General features: G+C 35.6%; 1 protein-coding gene across 1 annotated transcript; it reads right to left on the bottom strand.

The window, feature by feature from the left end:
- Window positions 1-1,186: 1,186 nt before the first annotated feature.
- Window positions 1,187-20,849, bottom strand: LOC105059633 (histidine kinase 1). The gene is made up of 13 exons (XM_010943006.4): window positions 20,628-20,849; window positions 19,362-19,601; window positions 18,508-19,269; window positions 16,302-16,549; window positions 15,269-15,428; window positions 13,031-13,157; window positions 11,753-11,842; window positions 8,938-9,129; window positions 8,785-8,854; window positions 8,590-8,632; window positions 6,806-6,946; window positions 3,026-4,495; window positions 1,187-1,785 (listed from the first exon to the last, which is right to left on the bottom strand). The coding sequence occupies exons 1-13, from the start codon at window positions 20,847-20,849 to the stop codon at window positions 1,570-1,572; spliced, it is 3,981 nt and encodes a 1,326-aa protein (XP_010941308.1). The 3' UTR covers window positions 1,187-1,569.
- Window positions 20,850-21,124: the final 275 nt, after the last annotated feature.

Genomic DNA, 21,124 nt, shown 5'->3' with positions numbered 1-21,124 from the left:
CTCTCTATGGAAGATCGGCACTTAATGCCCTGAATTGGTCAATATTTTTCAAGCCTTTCAGGTTCAAATCGAGTTTTAGCCACAATTTGCATCATTTTTAAAATCAAATTTTCCATATGCACTATCATGACGTATATAATATCCAACTTTCATCCATAGTCCCAAGCGTCATCGACCATGAAGTGTTGAGCTACCCATCATTTTTCTCTATATGATCCTCTTGTTAATTAAGTCACATCCTAATTAGTTTCTCCCATGCCCATGCAAAGGAACAAGGGGAGCATGGCAGCTAAAAATGAAAGTGCCCTCATCATCCTTTGGTACCAGCAAGGTCTGCCCAGAAGTACGCTTACACGCTTGGGCTCAGCCAGGCCTGCCAATACACGCGCAAACACGCGCGCGCACGCGCGCGCAAAGGGATGCAGGATGGCGGTTGGGAACCAGGTGAGTTGCCATGCTACCCTACGAAATGCGACGCTCTTCTCATCTCCATTCCTACCGCCACCATCTCGGTACCACCACTCAACCCCATCTCCCTCCCTGCTTATATTTCATCGTATAGGATTTAATTGAAACCGCACTGAGGTTTTTTTTGTTGGGGGCCAAGGGTACCCGTTGGATTAGTTCCCGCATTATGATCATTTTTTTTTTTGTAATTTTACGCATTAATAGGCAAGATATGGATCATCTTCACAGTTCTAAGCCAATATCGTATCATGTTTTATATTTTGATCTCTAAATTACCTTTAGCTTCCGTAATGATGAAGCGGATAAGTTGTGCGGCATCTAATTTTTCAGAAAATGTATTCCTGTGGTTTTTTTCTCATTTCCTGCACCATGCCATTATCAGCAATATCAAGACTATTATTAATTTATTTGGAACTCAGTATACATGGATTTTTTTTGCATCAGTTGGTGTTTGTTTTCTTTCTTAAAGAGACAGATCACATATGATGGAAGATTCAAAGAATTGCGAGGAGAAGAAACGAGGTGAATTGGTTGGCATTGTTTTCAGTGGTGTTGCTTCAAAGTATGATTTTGTGAACAATATGGTGATTTTTTTGTATGAAGAGGCTGTGGGGAGAAAGGTTTCAAAATTGAGTAAGGAAACCTCAATTGCATTTATTGAATGCGTGAATAGATAATTCTGTACCCATTGATGAATGACTGGATTTTGGATGCAAGGAATTTTCATTACATGTGTGCTCATACTTCAATGGTTAGTATACAAGATCTGCTAATAGATGAAATTAAAAGGTACCATTCATGTTTCAAGCAGCCTGCCGGTTGAATCTGATGGATATCCATAGAATTAGGCTCACTAAGAAGCAGCCAACAAAAATCTGATGTGAACTTTTTGTTACAGTTCCATGACTCCAGGCATAAAAATTAGAAATTTTGAATCACTGTAGTGAGGAGTTTGCAATGCAGGATCTGCAGTAATGCTTCAAATATAATTGCTCGTAACTGTACAATATACTATTTGTTGCTGAAGGCATTTATGAACAAAACCTGTTCTCTTGAACAATTAAAAGCTTAAACATATCGTTCACGATGACAAGTTCTCTGTCAAACATCTCTCTGAGTCAGGGAGAGAACAGTAGATACCATCAAGTTGCTGTCAATTGGTTTTGTCAGGTATGCATCCATCCCCACGTCCAAGCATTTGGCTTCATCAGAGGACATTGCATGTGCAGTCACTGCAATGATTGGTATATGCAAACTAGTTCCTGCCTCGAGATTTCTAATTGCTTTTGTTGCCTCGTAGCCATCCAGCTTGGGCATCTGCAATCCTCATTCACAAACCCAACTTTAAAATCTTCACTCCACTGCCAGCAGCAGACATTAATTTAAGTATCTTTATGGACATCTCAGGGTGTGTTACACATCTTAAGTCTGATCAATCGTCTAGACTATGGAGATCATGTTTTTCTTATCCATTTTTCAAAGTACAAAAGGAAGATTGAGTGGTTTGCATGACCAGAAGAGGAAATCAGATTATTGGATCTATGTACTCTGTTTCCAGAAAACATCACCATACAAACTTCTTTTGTTCTATTGATGGATCATAAGTGTGATTCACATGCATTATCTTTCTTGAGAATTTCAGGAAGAGCAATGTTAGAACTGACAATTACTTTTGTGAAGGTCTGATAAGACTGATATATTTCATTGACCTGTTCTTTAACAGCTTAAGTTTTTGGGATCTAGTGTAAGTTAACATGGTATGTGAGCCACAATATCCATTTATCATCTTGACCTTTTTTTTTTCTTCTCTTCACTCATTCCTGGGTGAGTTGTTCATTCTTGACTAGTTTATGGCTTCACGTGCATGGTCCAGGCCACACGTGAGAGGGAAGGGGGGAGGCATTAAGGGCTGAGATACATTATTGAGCCCTTCCATAACAGTTTAACATCTTTATTGTCAAGATAGGATAAGACATACCTTTCATATCTATCAACAAAATTATGAATAAAAAATTGGTTGTCTTTCTTGGGTGAGTTTGATACTCTTTTCGCTAGTTTCACTTGGTATCAAGACTCCTAATGGGTGTTTCAAAGTTTGGCATGATAAATCTGTCCCTCCAGTACTGTTTGACCTAGATGGGACTATCTCTTCAAGAACACAAAATATAAACTTCTACTAAAGAGTCTCATCAGACAAACCAAGTTAAGGCAATAGACAGAATGATTTACAATCCCAGTCATTTAATTTATGGATTAAATGAGTTAGTTAACATGATTAGGTCTGACCTTATTTGACTGTGATATTAGTTGACGAGCAATTTCAGTTTCTAGCGCACTCATTTTAGTTTTTAAACTACATAGGGAGGGCGACAGAAAAGGGCTAAAACAAAAAGGAAACCTTCAATCAACCATTCACATATATAAATTTGAGAAAATAGAAAAAGGTAATAGAGAAACATAAATCAAGCATTTCCATATTATAAACTTGGAAAAAGAGAAAGGTAATAGAGAGGAAGGTTCTAAATGTGTAAAATAAAGCTTATCATAAGAATGATACCTGACAATCCATTAGAACCAGATCAAATGATGGATATTTTTGCAATTCACTTAGTCCTGCAACACCATCTTGATGAGTTGAATTTTGTCTTTTACTCTCTTCAGCACATAACATGCATTTTATAGCATCTACTGCCTGCATTCCATCTCCTACAGCCACAACTTTGGCTCCTTTTTTCTCCAGCATTGCTGTTGCAACTCTCTGTAGTATTGGATTATCTTCTGCAAGCAGTATATGTAAGCCTCCAAGAGGATTTTGGTCTGGAACTATTGTATTTGAAGCTACACAGTCACCCTTATGCACGCTATAATGCATATCTTGACTTTTAAGGAGCCTTGAATTTCTACAAGTAAGTTCAGTTGACCTTTCTATGCTCAGTTGTTTTTCCATTCCTTCCACATGAGTATTACCTGATGATGCCACATTTATTTTTGCCGTCATTTTCTGCTTGGTTTCTCCTTGGTCATACAAAATAGGCTTGGCATTCCATTGATATTCTTGCTCTATCATGCTTTCTCCTTCATTGTGCAGCTGATTCAACTTAAGAAAGGCATCTTTGTTGCCAACTGCTGAATGGGATTTTATATCTTGTAATTCGTCATCTACTGAACTGATTATGTTCTTTTCGATGTCTTTATGCTCATACCAACTTGCATAGTCCTTGCTTTTATTTCCACGCTTGTCAGTTTCGACAAAATCTTCTGACATATTGAGTGAGTTTCCCATTGCCAGCAAAATGTTGGGGTTTTTTATAATTTTATCCATGGAGACCCTTTGAGTAGACATTTTTCTTGAACTAGAATGAGGTTGATGAGATTCTGGAATTCTTTCTATTCTTTCTTCTTCACTGGAAAATGTATGAATTTTTGAATCTTGTTTATCTAGATCAGATGTATTAGAATCATCTGAACTGATAGCATCAAAATGAATGGAATCCAACTCATGGCTATCATGGAAGTCTTCATCCATGGTTGAGTTTAACAGATTCCTACTTGTTTGGTTTTTGAAGTTTACCTCATTTACAACAGCATCCAAGATATGGATCATCTTTGTCTTGTATAATGGTTTGCTAATTGTCAAAAAATGCCCTCTCCGTTGCAGTTCCACCTTGATGGCATTGGAGGTATCATGGCTTAACATCCATGCAAATTTTGCTTTTCCACGGTATTGCTCTAAGAAAATCAGCTGCTGATTCCATATGTTTGTACTTTGGTCTAGCAGTGCGATGTCCACTACGATGAGAATATCCGAACCTCCCATTTTGTCGAGATTGGTTTCCCTGGGAGCAACTCTCATTCTGCTCATGTTTAATGATTCACTTGTTGAGCACTCCATATTTTCTTGGAAAATTTGCTGAAGGATTTGGGTCAGTCCATTCCATTCAGATGTTTCCCATGTGAAAACCCCCTTTTCCCTCAACCACTGGGACATAATAAATCTGCTTTGTCTGCCATGTAATGCCAGCAAGACCTGCACAAGTTATTCACCAAATCTAGTTACCATGGAGACAACTTGGGATATGTTGAAGTTCTATAAATATTGTGGGGAATTTACCCATGATGTTTCTTTCCTTAAACTTCTGGAGCACAAAGAATATTGTTTCCTCAGAATTTCTTGGGATTTTAGATATCACAATTCATTATTTTAGAATTCTTCACATTTCTCCATAATAGAGAAATTCATAAAGTCCATCAAATCATCATTTGAAAACTTCTACTTCTAGTAGAATTTTCCAAGTTAATGATTTTCTCCTCCCTATCATCTTATAATTTTCCATTTTAGACTTTTATGATTTGGAATCCAAACACCTCCAAGAAAAAGAAAAAAATTCAATTTTCAAATCAGAAAATTTTGAATCAAGAAAAAAGATATCTAAAATTTAAAACCTCCAAATGCAGCCTAAGATGTTGGTCTTAAACACAACAAATAAGCAGATGAACAGTTGGATATGCTCATTCATCATCTTACAAATCTCTTTGTTACTATGTATATCATATATGCTTCCAAAATTCACATCTATTCATCCAAAATCCATTCGTTCTTCTTTGCATCTTTATCTTTAGAATAGACACATCCTTTTCACTTTTCCCTTCTGAAGCTTAGCCTAAAGATAATAAAAAGACTCAACTATTTTGCTATTATGTTGTTGTTGTGCAACTTTTGCTTGTGGCTCCTATATTTGACCAGGCTTGATTTGTTAGATTATGGATGCAATATGGTCTTTTAATTGTTTGTGAGTACCGCCAAAGAACTAATGATGGAAAAGAGAGATTCAGCCAGACTGAAAAAGCTGAACACCCAACAATCTACCATCACTTCATTCTCCCATCTTTCTTCTTTTCATTCCTAGTCTCTCTTTGGCTCCAGTGCCTTGTAATCTTTGTTGCATGCTTTCTTCTCTCTAGATAGCTTTCAGAGCACAGTTTTTCAGTAGATTTCTTGGACAGCAGATATCAAGGTTTTTGAGTGGTGCATATCATTGAAGTGCCTTATCTTGAAACTTGCAGTTATTGCTTCATTGACAAGTATCCAAAATTAGGTCTTAAATCTGATCCTTTGGCTAGCTAGAGCAACTGGGAACTTCTCAAGTCTCATCATAAGTAGTTCTTGCATTGTATAGGGAAGCCCTATACATGCCTTTAATATTGCAAATATTCACATAAAGTATGCTACTATGTCATCTTCATCAATTGACCTATTAAAGCTCACTTAATTGTGACCTAGAAGTCATGAGCTTAAAATATGGAAACAGCCTCTCCACATGCAAGATAATGCTCCATATATCTAACCCTCCTCAGAGCCTGCAATGGCGGGAGCCTTGTGCACTGGCCACTGGCCCACCCTTTTTTTTTCTAGTGACATGTAGAATCATCTTATTTGCTCCATCATATCTGTTTTCATTTTTCATTTCTTAATTGTGATGTAACTATCATATCTGAAATATTTGGTTATGTTTCCTAATAAAGTGATAATGCTTTTTGTTCATCTAGCATTCTTCAAATCTTCAAACTCTCCCTGGATAGATATGCTGGTTCTTGATCTGAGTCTCCTTTATTTCCATGGCTTTTTAACATTTTCCTTCCTATTGCAAACTACATGGATTTTCATAGGCTACTTAGCTTAGATTATATTAATTCATGGTCTTGTACTTCCATTGATAATCATACTTGCCTGCTACTAAGATGTCATACCATGCTTGCTACAGAATTGAACAGTTGTAGATTCTGTAGATGTTGATCCTACTTCGCACTCTGCTTAAAAGAAGCAATAATATCTATCTTGTCACTGTGAGTCTGTGACCTTTAATTCTTTTTTTTTTTGTGACCAAACATACTCTCCTCACTTTCTGACTTTCTCCTTCTCTAACAAGTCAGTCACATATAAGTCAAATGTCTAAAAAAATGGGCCATTTTAGGTTTATTTGCATGTAATGTCATGCAGAAGGCAGCATAATAACATGCATATAGCTTGTTCTGTTTTTTTTTTTTTTTCCCTCTCTCTCTCTCTCTTTTTATTTGAATGGATTCAACCATATTTTTCTCAGTTCTCATGTGATTACTGGTTAGTAGTTAACAATCTTACCTTTTTTTTTTAAAAAAAGAAAATGTTGGGATGTATTTGCGGCAAAAAGGTAGTTTCTGATGAGCAAAATCAGTATGCTAGGAAAATGAAGAAGAATTTATGTATTTGTGGCAAGAGTTTTTCTGACGAGCAAAATCAGTATGCTAGGAAAATGAAGAAGAATTTATGTATATTGATAAGAGTCATAAGATTACTTACCTTAAAACTATACCTGCAAAATTCTGCCTGGAAGCCATTTACGGTGCCATCTTCAGGCATTCCAAGGACCAAGTATAACTGCATCAAGGTCCCCTGGCCATCCTTCTTCACAACCTTTATTTCTCCGCCCATCTTGTTTACCTAGGGACAATCGTTGCATACAAACTTCAGCATCTCCCATAAGATTAAAAGTTGTTTCATGACAGAAGTAGAAACGGATAATGTCATATGTTAGTTTTCTAACTTGCAAAGCATTTTTATGCTACTGTGGCATGGAATACCAATCATCCATTCTTAAAAGAATATGAGCAGTATTTATTGAATTAGTGACAGATGTTCATCTTGATTAGAAGTTATGAATATATCTTTGTTCTAGGCCTCTTTGATTTTATGATCTAAAAATTCAACGAATTCCAAGATTCTGTCAATGTATCTCAATGATTAAAATCTCCTTAAGTTAGTGGCTATGCCTATGTCAAATTACTAATGATGAATTCCCTCTCTCTTGTTGGTGAATGAGGTTCTAGTGCAGAATATTTTTTTAAAGAACTTTTATGTTTATGCAGATGGTTTTGAATGTTGCAACTTGCAAGCAAGGATTGGCATGCCGGCCATGCACTTCATGCCAGCCAGCAGGTTCTGTATCAACAGGGAACCAACTCCAGGCAATTGCATGATTTTGAACCCCGTGGCATGGAGCAGTATCATTAGGTACAAATCACACCTGTAGGTACTGCTTCAGTGTTGAGCCATAAGGTGTCTAAACATCTCTTTTTCTTATTTGCACATTTGGAATATGTGGAGAGGGCTTTTTGTTGTGGGGACTTGGTGGATCTTGGAGTTAGTGTACATAACAGTAATTTGTCGGCTTTCAACTAGAATTCTTCTTTAGTAATGCTTGACTTGATCACCAAAAAAAGAATATTGTGTTGGACTTGGAATTTCATCAATATTTGTCTTTTATATTTATTAACATGCATACACATGTATAAGCCTAGAATGCTAGATGACTGCAATAAAATAACAGTTTGATTTTTGATGCATCAAATATGGCCCACCTACCTAGAAATAATCTTTCTAAAAAAAAGTATGAAGCCCTATCCTAAGCTAAAATTGTTCATGCCACAAGGTGTGCTAGCCTGTGTTCTGTATCAAGAATAACCTGTGCTGTACCAGCTGGTGACCGGCATGTGTGGTGGCGCTGGTTTGAAAATTTTGACTGCAGGGACTCAATAGCACCTATGATCATTCTGTTTGAATATCATCCATCTTCAAACCATTTTGACAGAAAAAATTGAGTTTGTAGGCTGTGTCATTATAAGCCGCTTCTTATTCCTTGGGAGGCTCTTTCAGACAATTGTTGTTAAGGAAATGCACTGTTCATAGCAAACAATTTTTTGGTAGGGAAATCAGTAAAGCACTACTGGTATTGGTTGCTGTGGAACTGCTTTCCCTGTCATGTGACAAGTGTTTTTGCTAGTTTAGGGGTGAGATCTTGTTAACATATGGAATCAACTTTAAATCATGTTTCAGCTTGGATATTGGTGATGCTGCCTGCATTTCAGCTGGTTCCAGGTTCATTGGTTAAAATAATGTGAAACTTATGATGATGCTTTGAATTTCTTTCTGATATATCAAAATTTGACAGTGATTTGTTTGGGTTTCAAGGAATCGCATAATTTGGAACCTTCATTCCTGCTTTTTCACTCGACTTTGTAAAAATACTGTAGATGTGCCCATAAAATTTTAATTAATTTCAGTCATGTCAGTGATGTTTCACTCACCAAGTTCCGCACAATGCATAGGCCAAGACCAGTTCCTCCATGCCTACAAATGGTGAGAAACCACCAAAATATTCTCATATTAGAGATACATTATTTACTTAACCTATGATCCATGTTGAATATTGATTTTGGACACTATTAAACATATAGTATCTGAAACCAAGTACAAAATAGCATATACGTTAACCTGCTTACGTTCGTGTCGTTGACGGATCAGCTTGCTCAAAGCTTTCAAATACTGATTCCCATTTGCTTGGATCAATTCCTGCAAAGCATTGGATTCCAAATTACTAGCTTTGTCTCACCAATCACTAGGAGATGGCCAACATGAGGAAAATAATTGCTTACCACAGCCTGTGTCTTCAACTTCAAACCACAGAGTAATTCTATCATTTTTCTGGTACTCCTTTTTCAAAATACTCTCATTTTGCTTTAATTTGTTTCTGGGTGTGCATTGCGACATCTTTTGATCTTTGGAACCCTCAGGCAGTGTTGTACGATTTGAGCTTTCACACCATCCACGCAAAATAATGTGGCCCTCTGAAACCCATTCAAATATGCTGTCTGTTAACAACCTCTAAACCAAAATTGAACCCTAAAAGGAAAAATATGAAATGAATCCAAAACCAGTCAGTAGATAGGGTTTAGGCATGATCTGTCTTGATCTGACCTGAAGCTGACCCATTTATGCTCCTAGAGGGGGTAGACATCAGCTGATTGAAACATCAAACATTGGCAGCAAAATTTTGGATTTTTTATTAAGTCGACTATTTTCTGATCTTCTGAGAATTTCTACCTGGAATGGTGTTCGGTTGCATCCATTTTCATTGAGATGCGGTATTAAAATGATAGTGATGGACTTCGATAAATTGCTCTGCTATGTTGCTTCTTGTTTAGCTAGTTACTGTTCAAGTATTGTGCTATTGATAAAGTAATGCCTTTTTTGGAACAATTTAGATGTTATGATTTCTTGCAGCTTTACTAAATGTTCAAGATCGTACTTGTAACATGTCACCTTTCTTTTGTTCTTTCAGGCTTGGTTGCAAAACATCAGTAGCAAGTATCTCCTTCAAATAGTTCATGAACAAGAAAGACATTGTGACAATTTTGTGAACTCATCAATCTTTACAAAAGAATCAAATAATCAGTACAAATACAAGATTATTTGCTTCAACCAGCCAAAGAGCACTTCTGAAGCCTATATAAATTGCAAAACCAAGATCACTCTGTTTCTTCTTAGTTGTGTGATTTCTTACTCTTCCATGGGACATTTATCTTTTCTACATTTGTCTAATACTCTAATTTACACAAGTATATCAGATCTCTAGTGTTTCTTGACTGATAGCTGCACTGTAGAGTCTACTTAAATAAGCTCTAATTCACTGATGGTGACTCACTTCATAATCTCACCATACAAGCTTGTAAACAGTGTCTCTGTCTAATATATTATGTACTGATATTTCCTATATTACTCTCATAATGCTTGTTTGTTGCTTTGTCAATCTCCACTTATTGACTTACCAGAGATGCTTGTCATTTGTTGCTCTTATCTTCCTTTTATATTAATTTTCATATATAGGTCAATAGGGCTCAGATGTTGAGTTCTGTATTAGCAATCCATGACCAGGTTCTATGCTTTATTCATTAAACTAGCTTCGTGAAAGAGATGCTGCTGATTCTGGTGCTGTAAGTCTTTAAAATAGTTGCTTGCTTTCACATCCAGCTGGCCTTGCTCCAAAGTTGGCATTTATTCCTTGTGTTTCTTGTTAAAAATCTTTATCCATTGGAAATTAGGAGAATAAAGATTTTGAACTTGATAAATAGAACTACATAGACCAAGGTTTTAGATTCCGTGGGATGGAGGTGTCCTAGTATCTTCATGGAATGGGACATCCCGCCGTCCCAGCTTATCCCGTCCCGACAGTTGTCCCAGTCATGCATCCAATTGATATCCTCTATATTTCTCCCCTTCTGTTTTTCTTTTCTTTTTTTTTCTTTCCTTTTTTTTTTCTTTTTCTTCTACCTTCCTTTCTTTTCTTTTTTTTCTTTCTTTTTGTCATCCCTTTCTTTCTTTCTTTTTTTTTTCTTTTTTCTTCCTCTTTCTCTTTTCTTTCTTCCTTCTTTCTTTCCTTTCTTTTTCTTCCCCCTTCCTTTCTTTCTTTCATTCATTTTTCTTTTTCTTCTTTTCTTTCATTTTCCCCTTTTTTCATTTTTTTTTTCTTCTCATTTTTTTTCTTTCTTTGTATGGATGGGTTTCGGAGTCCCGACCCTATTCCGGTCTTGTTTTCTTGTAGGAACAGGACCCGACAGTCGGGATGCACCCCATCCTATCAGGATGTAAAACCTTGATATTATAGATATCCTGCAGAACATGAGCTATGGATGTTTATGTTGAACTCTGAAACTCCCTGAATTTTTTTGACTTCCTAGATTTATAAAATATAGGGAAGCAAAATGTCTTTATAAAAAGATTGCTACTATTCCTTACAGAGAACATGAAAAATTACAGAAGGTTTTATGCTAGGCAATAATGTGAAATATAGTGAAATGTCTACTTATCTGAATTGATTTAGCATAAAAAGAGCCCTTTGCAGTGATATTTCTCATCCAACATAGAAAGAAAATAGAAATTGGTGAAATCCAAATTTTGTTGATACTGTCAGATGTTGATTCAAATTAGCTTTGGAATCTTATCACGATTTGGGAGGGTTGGGAATGATTCTTGTCTTGTTTGTTTTATATGGAGTTGTTCTCTTTAACTCTTTTATCTTTATCGATACTCTTTTCAGATGAAATCGGAAGAGTCACTAATTATCTTTAGAAGTTTGTGGAAGTTGGATAGAGTTAAAATTGACAATAATTATCTTGATAGAACATAGAAGTTAAATGTAGCCTCCCTTTGTACGTAGGGGCTTTTTTTGGATTGGGAGGGGGTGGGGGAAGAAGTTGCCATGCATGAAAAAGGTGAATGAACTTTGTGCTCCAACTTTGTTTCTATTCCACTATTCCCATCCTCCATCTCTCTTGTTTTTTTCTAAAAAAGCCAAATAGATATATCTTCAAGACAATAAGATGTGTTCATTTCTAACAAAATTCATGCACAATTTTTCTAATATAAAGAGTAAATGTGGGAATATAATTCATTGCTGATGAAGACACTAACCTGATGTGAACTTTATGGAATTGCTTATGAGATTTGTAAATATTTGAACTATTCTTGCAGAGTCTCCTCGAACTACTTTTGGCATGTCATCTGCAAAAAAGATTAGGCTCGTGGCAGTGAATAATATGATAATGCAAAATTGAGGCATTAACCCTGAAAAATCAAAGTTAATACATACGCAACTAGTTATGTTTTTTTCCTTTTTATACACGACCTTTCAACTCTTTCAGATGGATCTTTTGTCAAATAAATAAAATATAATGTCATATTAGGTATCTAATATCTATACTAAATCCTCTGTGAACTTTGAAGTTTGAACCATCTTTTGGATCAAAACCATTCTTCTTGCTCTTTGAAGCAACACCAAGTAATGCAGCTCCCATGGGCAGTCAATTTTATCATTAGTTATTAAAAATCAGTTAATTGGGAGAGTTGTTTCTGTAGATTCTAACTCATATATAATAATGTTTGAAGTTAAGGTGTCAGAGAAGATCCCAATATCTTATATCACTCGATCAGGATATTTCTGCAACACCTTCAACTGGAATTAGCTCAGCCTGTTTGACTGGTCCTAAAATTTAATTTGAAAAGGAATATCTCTGTACTGATTTTGATTTGCCTTTTTGAAGAAGTTATAAATTAACAAAATTTTTGTAAAGCATGTACCTATATCTCAAAGTTGGAAAAGTTATTCTGGCACAATAGCAGACCACCAAAACTTGAGGCTTTTGGAAACCTATAGATTTGGTAGTTTGAAAATGGATTAACTGCAATATCTAAACATTTTATTGACTCTAGTCAGGAATATTTTCTAACAACTAGCATTCTCAACTTTTATACCATCAATATCTACTAAGCATCAAGAAAGGCTGAACCGGTACCGGCCAGAGTGTCGGTAGCCGGCCGGAATGGTACCATGCCATACCATACTGGCATTAAAAAAATCAAAAAAAGAGAAAAAACCCCACTCACATGCACTAAAAAAAAAAAGAGAGAGACAGGGCCGAACCGACTGAAAAATAGAAAAAAAGAAGAAATAGGGCCGAACTGAACAGTATCGAACCGGGCGGTTCAGCCGGTTCAGGCCCTGATTCGAAAATCAGGGCTGAACCAGATGATTTCTGTGCTGGTTCAGATTGGTATAGGCCGAACCGGGTGGTTCGGTTCGGTTTAGTGAACCATGCTAAGGATAATTATTTTTAAAATTATGATGATTATGTATTATCAAACTTTTATAGAATGTTTTCTTGAGCTCCAATTTAAAATTAACAAGCATACCAGAGAGATCTAGTATGGTCTCCACATTAAGGTCAATGCATTGCACTGAGAACATATCCACAAGTCCTTCAAGTTCTCGCCCCAAGTCGAATTCTGCTTCTTCAAGTACTAACTTTCCAGATTCAACCTGCAATGACATTATGGATTATTATTAAATGGCTTGTCTGACTCTGATTTTGTCTTAGATAATAAGTGAGGACATTAGCGGAAAAATTTACTTAATGGTAAATATGCATGTTATAAAATTTTTGTTGGTTGATAAAAAAGATAACTGGTAGTACTTCTTAACAAAAGGCTTGATGCATGATGAATATTCGAAGCCAAATGATACTTATCTTGATAAACTTTACATACAATATAATGGAAGGGCTTCTCTCAACAACCTCAGTATCAATTTATTGTGACATTCCTGTTTTATTAGTTCTTTTTTTTTTTTAACAAAAAAAAAAAAAAAGAAATATGGTGGGCGTGCTGCCAGCTGGGTTCAAACCTGGAACCTTTCCCCAGCACATGCAGCGAAGAGAGAGCACTGCTAACCAGTGGACCCAAATCCTGTTGCCTGCTAATTTTTATAACAGTACTTTATTGGCTGCAAAAGAACCCCACAGTATGCCTTATTTTTATTGTTCAGTGCTTAGCTTGGGCTAGTTAACATGTTAGTATATAAACTATGTAATTTCAATATAATATATCTAATATTTCTTGAAAATGGTTAAAGCATGTGGATTCATTAATTTGAAAAGTTTAGACTTTAGATCTTGCTTGATCATGTGCTTGCTTGTTCTTGAAATCTCGAGCTCGCGCCTATTTCCTAAGTGAAAGTGCTTTCCAGATATCCACTTCCCCAAACCCATACCAGCACTCCTGCATCCGCTCTTGATTCTGGCAACTGTAACCTTGCAATGAAGTGGTCTTCATATTTAAGAGAAAACATAGGACATTGAATGCACAAGTTCTGGTGCCATAATTTGAGGTTGAAGAAAAGTGCTGTAACACTGCAGAACTTTTTTGGTTTGAAAGAGAGCATGAATTAAGCAAGAATTCAGAAGATGGAGCAATCAGATTCATCAAAAGTGTAAATTCCCATCAGGAAACTGTTTTATTTCCAGTTGTTTTTAGAAATCAAATGGATTCAATTAGAAACTTAACAGAGCTGTTACTCTTTTATCACTTGTTGACGTTTATAGATGGTTGTCTTTCCTGATCTTCTTTGACATGGATGTTTACTTGTTCAATTGGTAGGTAGCATGAAGATTTATTTTTTTTATCTCCATTTCTTTTTTCTCTAACTGATTTTATATTGAAAAATCATCTTTTTTCTTAACAGCAAGATGATTTAGACAAGTGACAGTTTCATTAAATCAAAAGTATGATTTAGGAATAGTTCTTTTGTTATAAGGGGGATAAATTACTTTGAAAATCATTTGTAGCTTTTAAGCGCTTCCAGCCCTTGGTACTCTTGGATGGACTTATGGTAGTTCTCCAAGTGTAAAAAATTGAAGGAAGTCCAAAAGGTGCATAACTTTAGGCCTTAATTAGTTGACTTTTTTGTTCTGAGAGTAATTATTTTTGTTTTTTTTTAAAAAACTGACTGTATAGTTGGAGTCCGAAAATGGAAACTTGGTTAGCTGGTATACTAAGTTTTTTTTTCCCCTCCAGCTTATGGCCCTCATGATGTATACATTGTTAATGACTCAGTCAAATCACCAGAACTAACTGTCTAAGAAGCTTATACTATCATATAATGCTAATCTTCTTTTCTGTGAAGGAATTGGTAAATGGCTAGTAATGAGATGGACTAGAAAAGAATAAAACTGAAAGAAATATTGAGATGATTTATATATAAGATAAACAAGTATGCTTCTGTTTTTTAATCAAGAATTTCAGAAACACAAGTTCTGATCTGAGTCATCTGACAATACTATAATACCAAGTAATTGTTAGTAATGTATGCAATATTGAGATCATTTATATATAAGATAAACAAGTATGCTTGTGTTTTTTAATCAAGAATTTCAGAAACACAAGTTCTGATCTGGGTCATCTGACAATACTATAATACCAATTAATTGTTAGTAATGTGTGCATTCTGGAACGACAATAGTAGAATGTACCAGAAAACAAAATGCAGCTTTAAAATAGAAAACTGAAGGAATTTATGATAAGTTCTAATGGCTCTCTCTCTCTCTCTTTGTCTGAGAAATAATTCCATAAATTGAACTATTATTAATTTGTTACCTTACTGAGATCCAAGATGTTATTTAGAAGCCGAAGTAAAGCAGTTGAGCATTTGCGAATCTGTGTAAGTGTAGCAAATTGCTCATTTGTAAGACAGTTATCATATATAAGAATGTCCAACAACCCAATAACTGCAGCCATTGGTGTTCGCAGCTCATGACTGTAGTATAGAAGAACAAAACTGTTAAGTAGACAGGATAAAACTGATGAACTCATAGATAAGCTTTTAATTTATTCAAGCAACTAAGCTAGCAAAAAATTTTTCAAGTGCACAAAAAGATTAAACTTGATAATTTTTTAGTGTCATGATATCACAGGCAGTGAAATCTGTTCTAATATGACTAAAACTAGTGCAAATGGGATGATGCCATCATCTTTTATTAGTTCAACTGAGAGGGAAAGCAATTAAAAATTCTAGAAATGGTGAAAAGGTGCAAGAAGGAAACCATTTAAAAGGAAAGGCTTTGTGTCAGAATCTGACCCAACATATTGAAAAGGAACACACATAAGTGAAAAATGAAAAAAAGAAGTACCTTGGGAAGTCTCTAGGTTCTTTAAAATAACCAAATTACTTCTTTTATACAGAATTTGTCCAAGATTGCAAAATAATTTCTGGTACAAGTGAAATCGATATGTTCTCCTTTTGTAAAACTGTAATGTTCGACATGCATTTTTTTAAAAAATAAAAATCTAACAAAAATCCGGTGACTAGATTCAGGTCCATAACTCAGTGACCAGGATTACTGTAATTTGGAGATTGTGGGATTGAAAATTGCTTAACTATGGAATAAAGTAAAATAATCAATGATGGTGATTGTAAGAAATGTCTGCTTGAGATTTATTGGATACTAAAACTTGGTAAGATAAATTTAAAAGTTACATGGCAAAGGCAGTGGTGCATAGTGCCATATTAAATGGTATTTTATGTAAAAATTCATTCCATGTGCAATAAATAATTTTCAAACCTTTTAACAATGATAAGAAGATCATATATGATATCAGCCTGCAAGATAAACATTAACTGTTTAATCACCTCATGTTTGCTAAAAACTGGCTTTTGTAGTTGCTTGATGCCTCCGCTTTCCTTCTTGCATCTAAATGACTTATTAGTTGTGCTTTGAGTTTCATTGCCTTTGAGACACCACTTGTCAGTATCAATATGCAAACACAGCCAATAGCAAGAATGGAAATAGATGCAGATATCATTATAACCAGGGTCGTAAATCCTATATGGTCAACCTTTCCCATTATGTATTTTCTGGGAATAATGATCACCCCCACCTGCAGAAAGTTCCAATTATCATAAAACTTTCACGGAAAACTGTGAGCATAAATTGCCAGTGCTGTAATCTTAGCCAACATACAAAAGAGACTGATGGAACTTATGGTATGATAGGAACTCTATTGAGGGAATGTTTATCAATTTCTTTCTTCTACAAATTTTAAAGTTTCTTTAATCACTTTTATATATACCTATATTATACCAGGGATAGGGAAAGCCTATTTAAGTCATCTAATTCAACCATTTTCATGGAACTTTGGTCCTAAACCTAATAAAGTTCTACACATATATTGGCGCCAGCAAATATACCTGTGGATAGGTTTTGCTGATTCTGAATCGAACAAACCCTTTCATGTTATTTCCAATCTTTGTGTTATCCAGTCAAATGTATAGGAGTTATTTCTACATCTAAAACATTAAAAGATAATGTATACTTATTTATTATAATTTTTTGCAAAGTACTTTCTCCCCATGTAGTTGCATAGGGCTGCAAGAGGGTTAGGTCGTTGGATAAAGCTTGGCACAAACCAGGTCTGATCCATATCTGAATTGGATAAAAATATTGAATCTGAGCCTCATCCAACTTCCATTTGTGTTGGGTTGGATGAGGTTTAAGATTTATTTTAATAGTCCATAAGGTTTTTTTTTATTTTGGGTGGATCCAGTTGACAGTAACCCAAAAACAAACCATTGAGTGCCCGTGTGGATTAGATTACTTGATTATACCCTGCATATATCATGTGAAGATAAAAAAATACCAATATGTAGGCAATCTCAATAACATATTCTGGATAAAATTAATTAACAGCCACATATTTAAGTTGTTCTGAACAACAAGTTAATGATTAGTTACATAATTTTATAGCTTCAGCACATTATTACTGAAAATTTTTGGAGGGTTGGTACTATTGAGGAATGGCATATTTTGTCACCTTCAGGCTGTCATGAGTTTATAATGGGTCTTATATTATCCAAATTTTGGATCTATATTTTAAATGGCCAAACTTTTCAATCTGAGCATAACGGATTGGTTTGGGTGCTTTTCAGATCAGCTCCAATTATAAAAGAAAAAGGGGGGGTCAATTCAATGTTCTAGCTGCCTGCTCTTGCACCATCAATTTCCAAGCTAAAATTCCAAATTTAGGTGCCAGTGAGCTTTCTCCTTCACAGTAACTCTCCAAAGCTGTTCGGCAATTTTTAATTTCAAAGTAATGACTTTCTTTTTTTTCCTTGAATTGATGTTTGAGCTTTTTCTTGGAGGTAGATGTTTTATTGTTAGAAATAGAAGGCTCAAAAGAGAGAAAAAATGGAAGATCATCAGGCAAGAGAACATGAACCAGGAACATTCTATTCAGAATAGAAAGTTCCAATTTTAGTTAAGAGCTTTTATGAAATTTCATGGAACATGACACCTAATATTGTAAATGATGACTTTTTTAGGGAAACATCATAACTTTTAATTTCAAAATACATTAAAATTATGAAATATTATGAATTTATGATTTTGTAGTTCATCCAAACTGACCCCCAGTTTTTGCCCCCTTTCTGTTTATCTCATTTTATCACTCTGTATCTGGATATTTATCTTATATTGCCTCTTTACATGTTGAAAATAAAATTTGAATTGCTTGACATGGCTCTGCAAACAAGGAATACTCAAAGAATATGAAGATATTCTGGTATAAAGCTCCTCCCACTAAGTATATAGTGGAAATATTAAGATTCTAATGAAATAAAAATACTGATAAGTAGCATAAATATTGTTCCCACAATTTGATAAGTCTCTGTTATTGATATAGACAGTGATGATGATGAAGAATGGATAATAATCTCAAAAGAAGACCTTGTATCATATGGGTGTATTGAAATCCTATTATACCAGACTTTGTAGAAAAGCCAAGATGCATATCTTAAAATTAAAATACGTTGTCTTTTCTGCAGACTTTGGAATTCTTACCAAAGGGAGCCTTTTTAAATTTAGGAAAAATGAGTCTATGTAATATCGCTGATTTCCCAACAAGACATTCTGAGCATGAACTTCATGATTGATTGGAAACTTATTTCCATATGCTCTCTGTAGCCACTCTGCTCCTGCTCTTGGAATATGATCTTCCAAATCAGTAGCCAGCATGAGCTTCCGACCAGTAGTTGTATTCCTCAACAATGGAGTATCTGTAGATGTTGCAAGTACATAACCTTCCAAAGAAGTCAAATACATGTAGCCACTGTGGAAGTCTACAAGTTCCTTCATCAGCTGAGCAACACCTTTAAATGCTGTGGTGACACCAACAGCTGCCACTATGCTTCCTCCATTAGGATGCCTGACTGGTAATGCTGCTGAAAGCAGTGGTGAATCTGAATACTTGCACACAGCTACGTGCCAAGAAGCAGCACCATCTTGTACTTCCGGGAGACCAGCAATGTTAATCAGATCATCTGGGGGGATTTGCCTCCGATCACCCTCTTTTTCACCAGTGACAGGATTAAGTCTCTCTCTATACCAAATGGCAGAGGCATTTTTGTCTCTAGATTGGTGAAGATGGCCACCTTGAGCTTCTCCTTCACTTACAAGTTCAGAGTAGATGTAGAATGTACTGTTGCTCAGGCGGTCTCTGTGAAATGCCTGGACAAATCCATTTCTGTAACTTATAGTTATTGCATCAAGAGCTCTTCTGCTTGAAAATAGTGCCCATGTTACATCCCTCATCATTTGATGTAGCTGTTAAGATCAAAGTTACCAATTAGTTTCAAGTGTTTTATGTAGGAATGTATTTTTTGAACAAAATGATGAAGAATGGATAATTTATCCACCTCAACTTGTTCTTGGGCTGATGGCTTGTCATAACTCCCTATGACATATTCAGATAGCTTTACTTGGGCCATTGTTAGTTCTACAGTGGAATTCAGGATGTTCCACATTCGTAAAATGGGCCGCTGTAGGATTTCATAGCGAAGGCCATAAGCTAAGCTATTTATAGACTTTGTTGTATAAACCCTTGTAAAATGCCAGGTCAGTATGGTTAGCATTCCAATTAAAATGGCCAGCATGACCTGCAGTAAGAAGAAAGAAGTGTAAATATGTAGTTATATATTACATGCATGTTGATTTCTATAGAAGCATATTTGTTTCGGTACACATAAAGTCAGAATGAACACCAAATTTGTAAAAATTGTTGCATCTGTTTCTTGAATGATTTGTTTACAGTTTGTAACACACTGGTAGCAATAACTGGGTCAATATGTTGTATTGAGAAACTACCCTTCAATTAAATTAGTGACATGACACCATCATGTAAGATTTCATGTCCTTATCCCTGTCAAAATTTAAATTTTCTCCCAGGGAGTGCAATCTGTATAGGCCTCAACATATTCATGATAGCTTAGTTGTACATTTTTTTTTATTGTAAGAAGCGACATAAGAAATATACGTATTGGGTGAATACATTGGTTCATTATTTTCTTGGGAAAAGAATACAATGGCTTATTGGCAGCTTAGCAGCAAATTCCTTTATAACACCTTTTTTACATGATACCAGACATTTTTAAATTTAATTATATACAGATTATTTAGAAATCAGACAAGCCTCAAATGGACCAAATCTTTCATGTTACTGAGAATTACTCAAATTCAAGACAATTTCAGTGCTAGAAAACAGATTATATGAAGCAACTTAGGAGAGTATATTTGCATGTATAGCAGGGAGGACCAAAATATGTGGCCTATTGGGAAATCGAAAGACATAGACAATGAAGTGATGAGCCCTCAGTTTACATGCAAATATCTTAAGTCTGTTATCTTGTGCTTCCAAAATCATGGTTTCTTCTTATTGTTGAATGCATTCTACTGCATCCCAGAATCTCAAACTGCAGTTTGATTCTGTCTGCATGGATGAGTTTATAATCACCAGGCTGGTTCGCAAGCATGTGTCATGAAGAAGTTTTTATTGAGAATACTCTTACCTTTGCAAGGAAATATAATTCTTTTTTATTAGTATGTACTATTTAGTCTCAGAGGCAAGATCCTAATTGTTTTCTTGCTTTCAGAAATCCAACCAAAGAGTCAGCAAAACCAATTACCATGATGGCCAGGCGTGCAACAAAGATGCTGTAGTAGGAGGAGAGACAGCCAGTAGTTTGGTAGCTGAACTCCTCTTCTTCTGCCTCCTCATGAGTAATTCTCCTCTGTGGAAGGGCAGATGTTCTGTTCTCTCTCCAGTTGATGAAGGTGTGGAGCTTCTTGAACAGCATCGCTGATGGCCTCGTCATAGCTGAAGAAGTCTGATGTGCTCCTTCTGCCATGCTTTATCTACCCAGACTATGAGATAAAATATTCTGCATTACCAAGTATCCACTGTGGTAAAGCAGGTCTCAATATGGGTTGGCTTTGACACCGAGACTGTTCGACTCCCACTTAACAAGGATCCTGTAGCGAATTTCCAAAAGCAATTTGCTGGTCTGATGCTTCTTCCACAATCTCTCAACTGTTCTTATACTTTAAAAGTTGGCTCACTGGTGCACAGAATTTAGAATGAAAGAGATCATTAAAATTACTCTGATGACCTTGAGTAATCTTG

This window comes from Elaeis guineensis, chromosome 16, assembly GCF_000442705.2.
Source record: "Elaeis guineensis isolate ETL-2024a chromosome 16, EG11, whole genome shotgun sequence".
Lineage (NCBI taxonomy): Eukaryota > Viridiplantae > Streptophyta > Magnoliopsida > Arecales > Arecaceae > Elaeis > Elaeis guineensis.
This window is presented reverse-complemented; position numbering and strand designations above follow the sequence as displayed.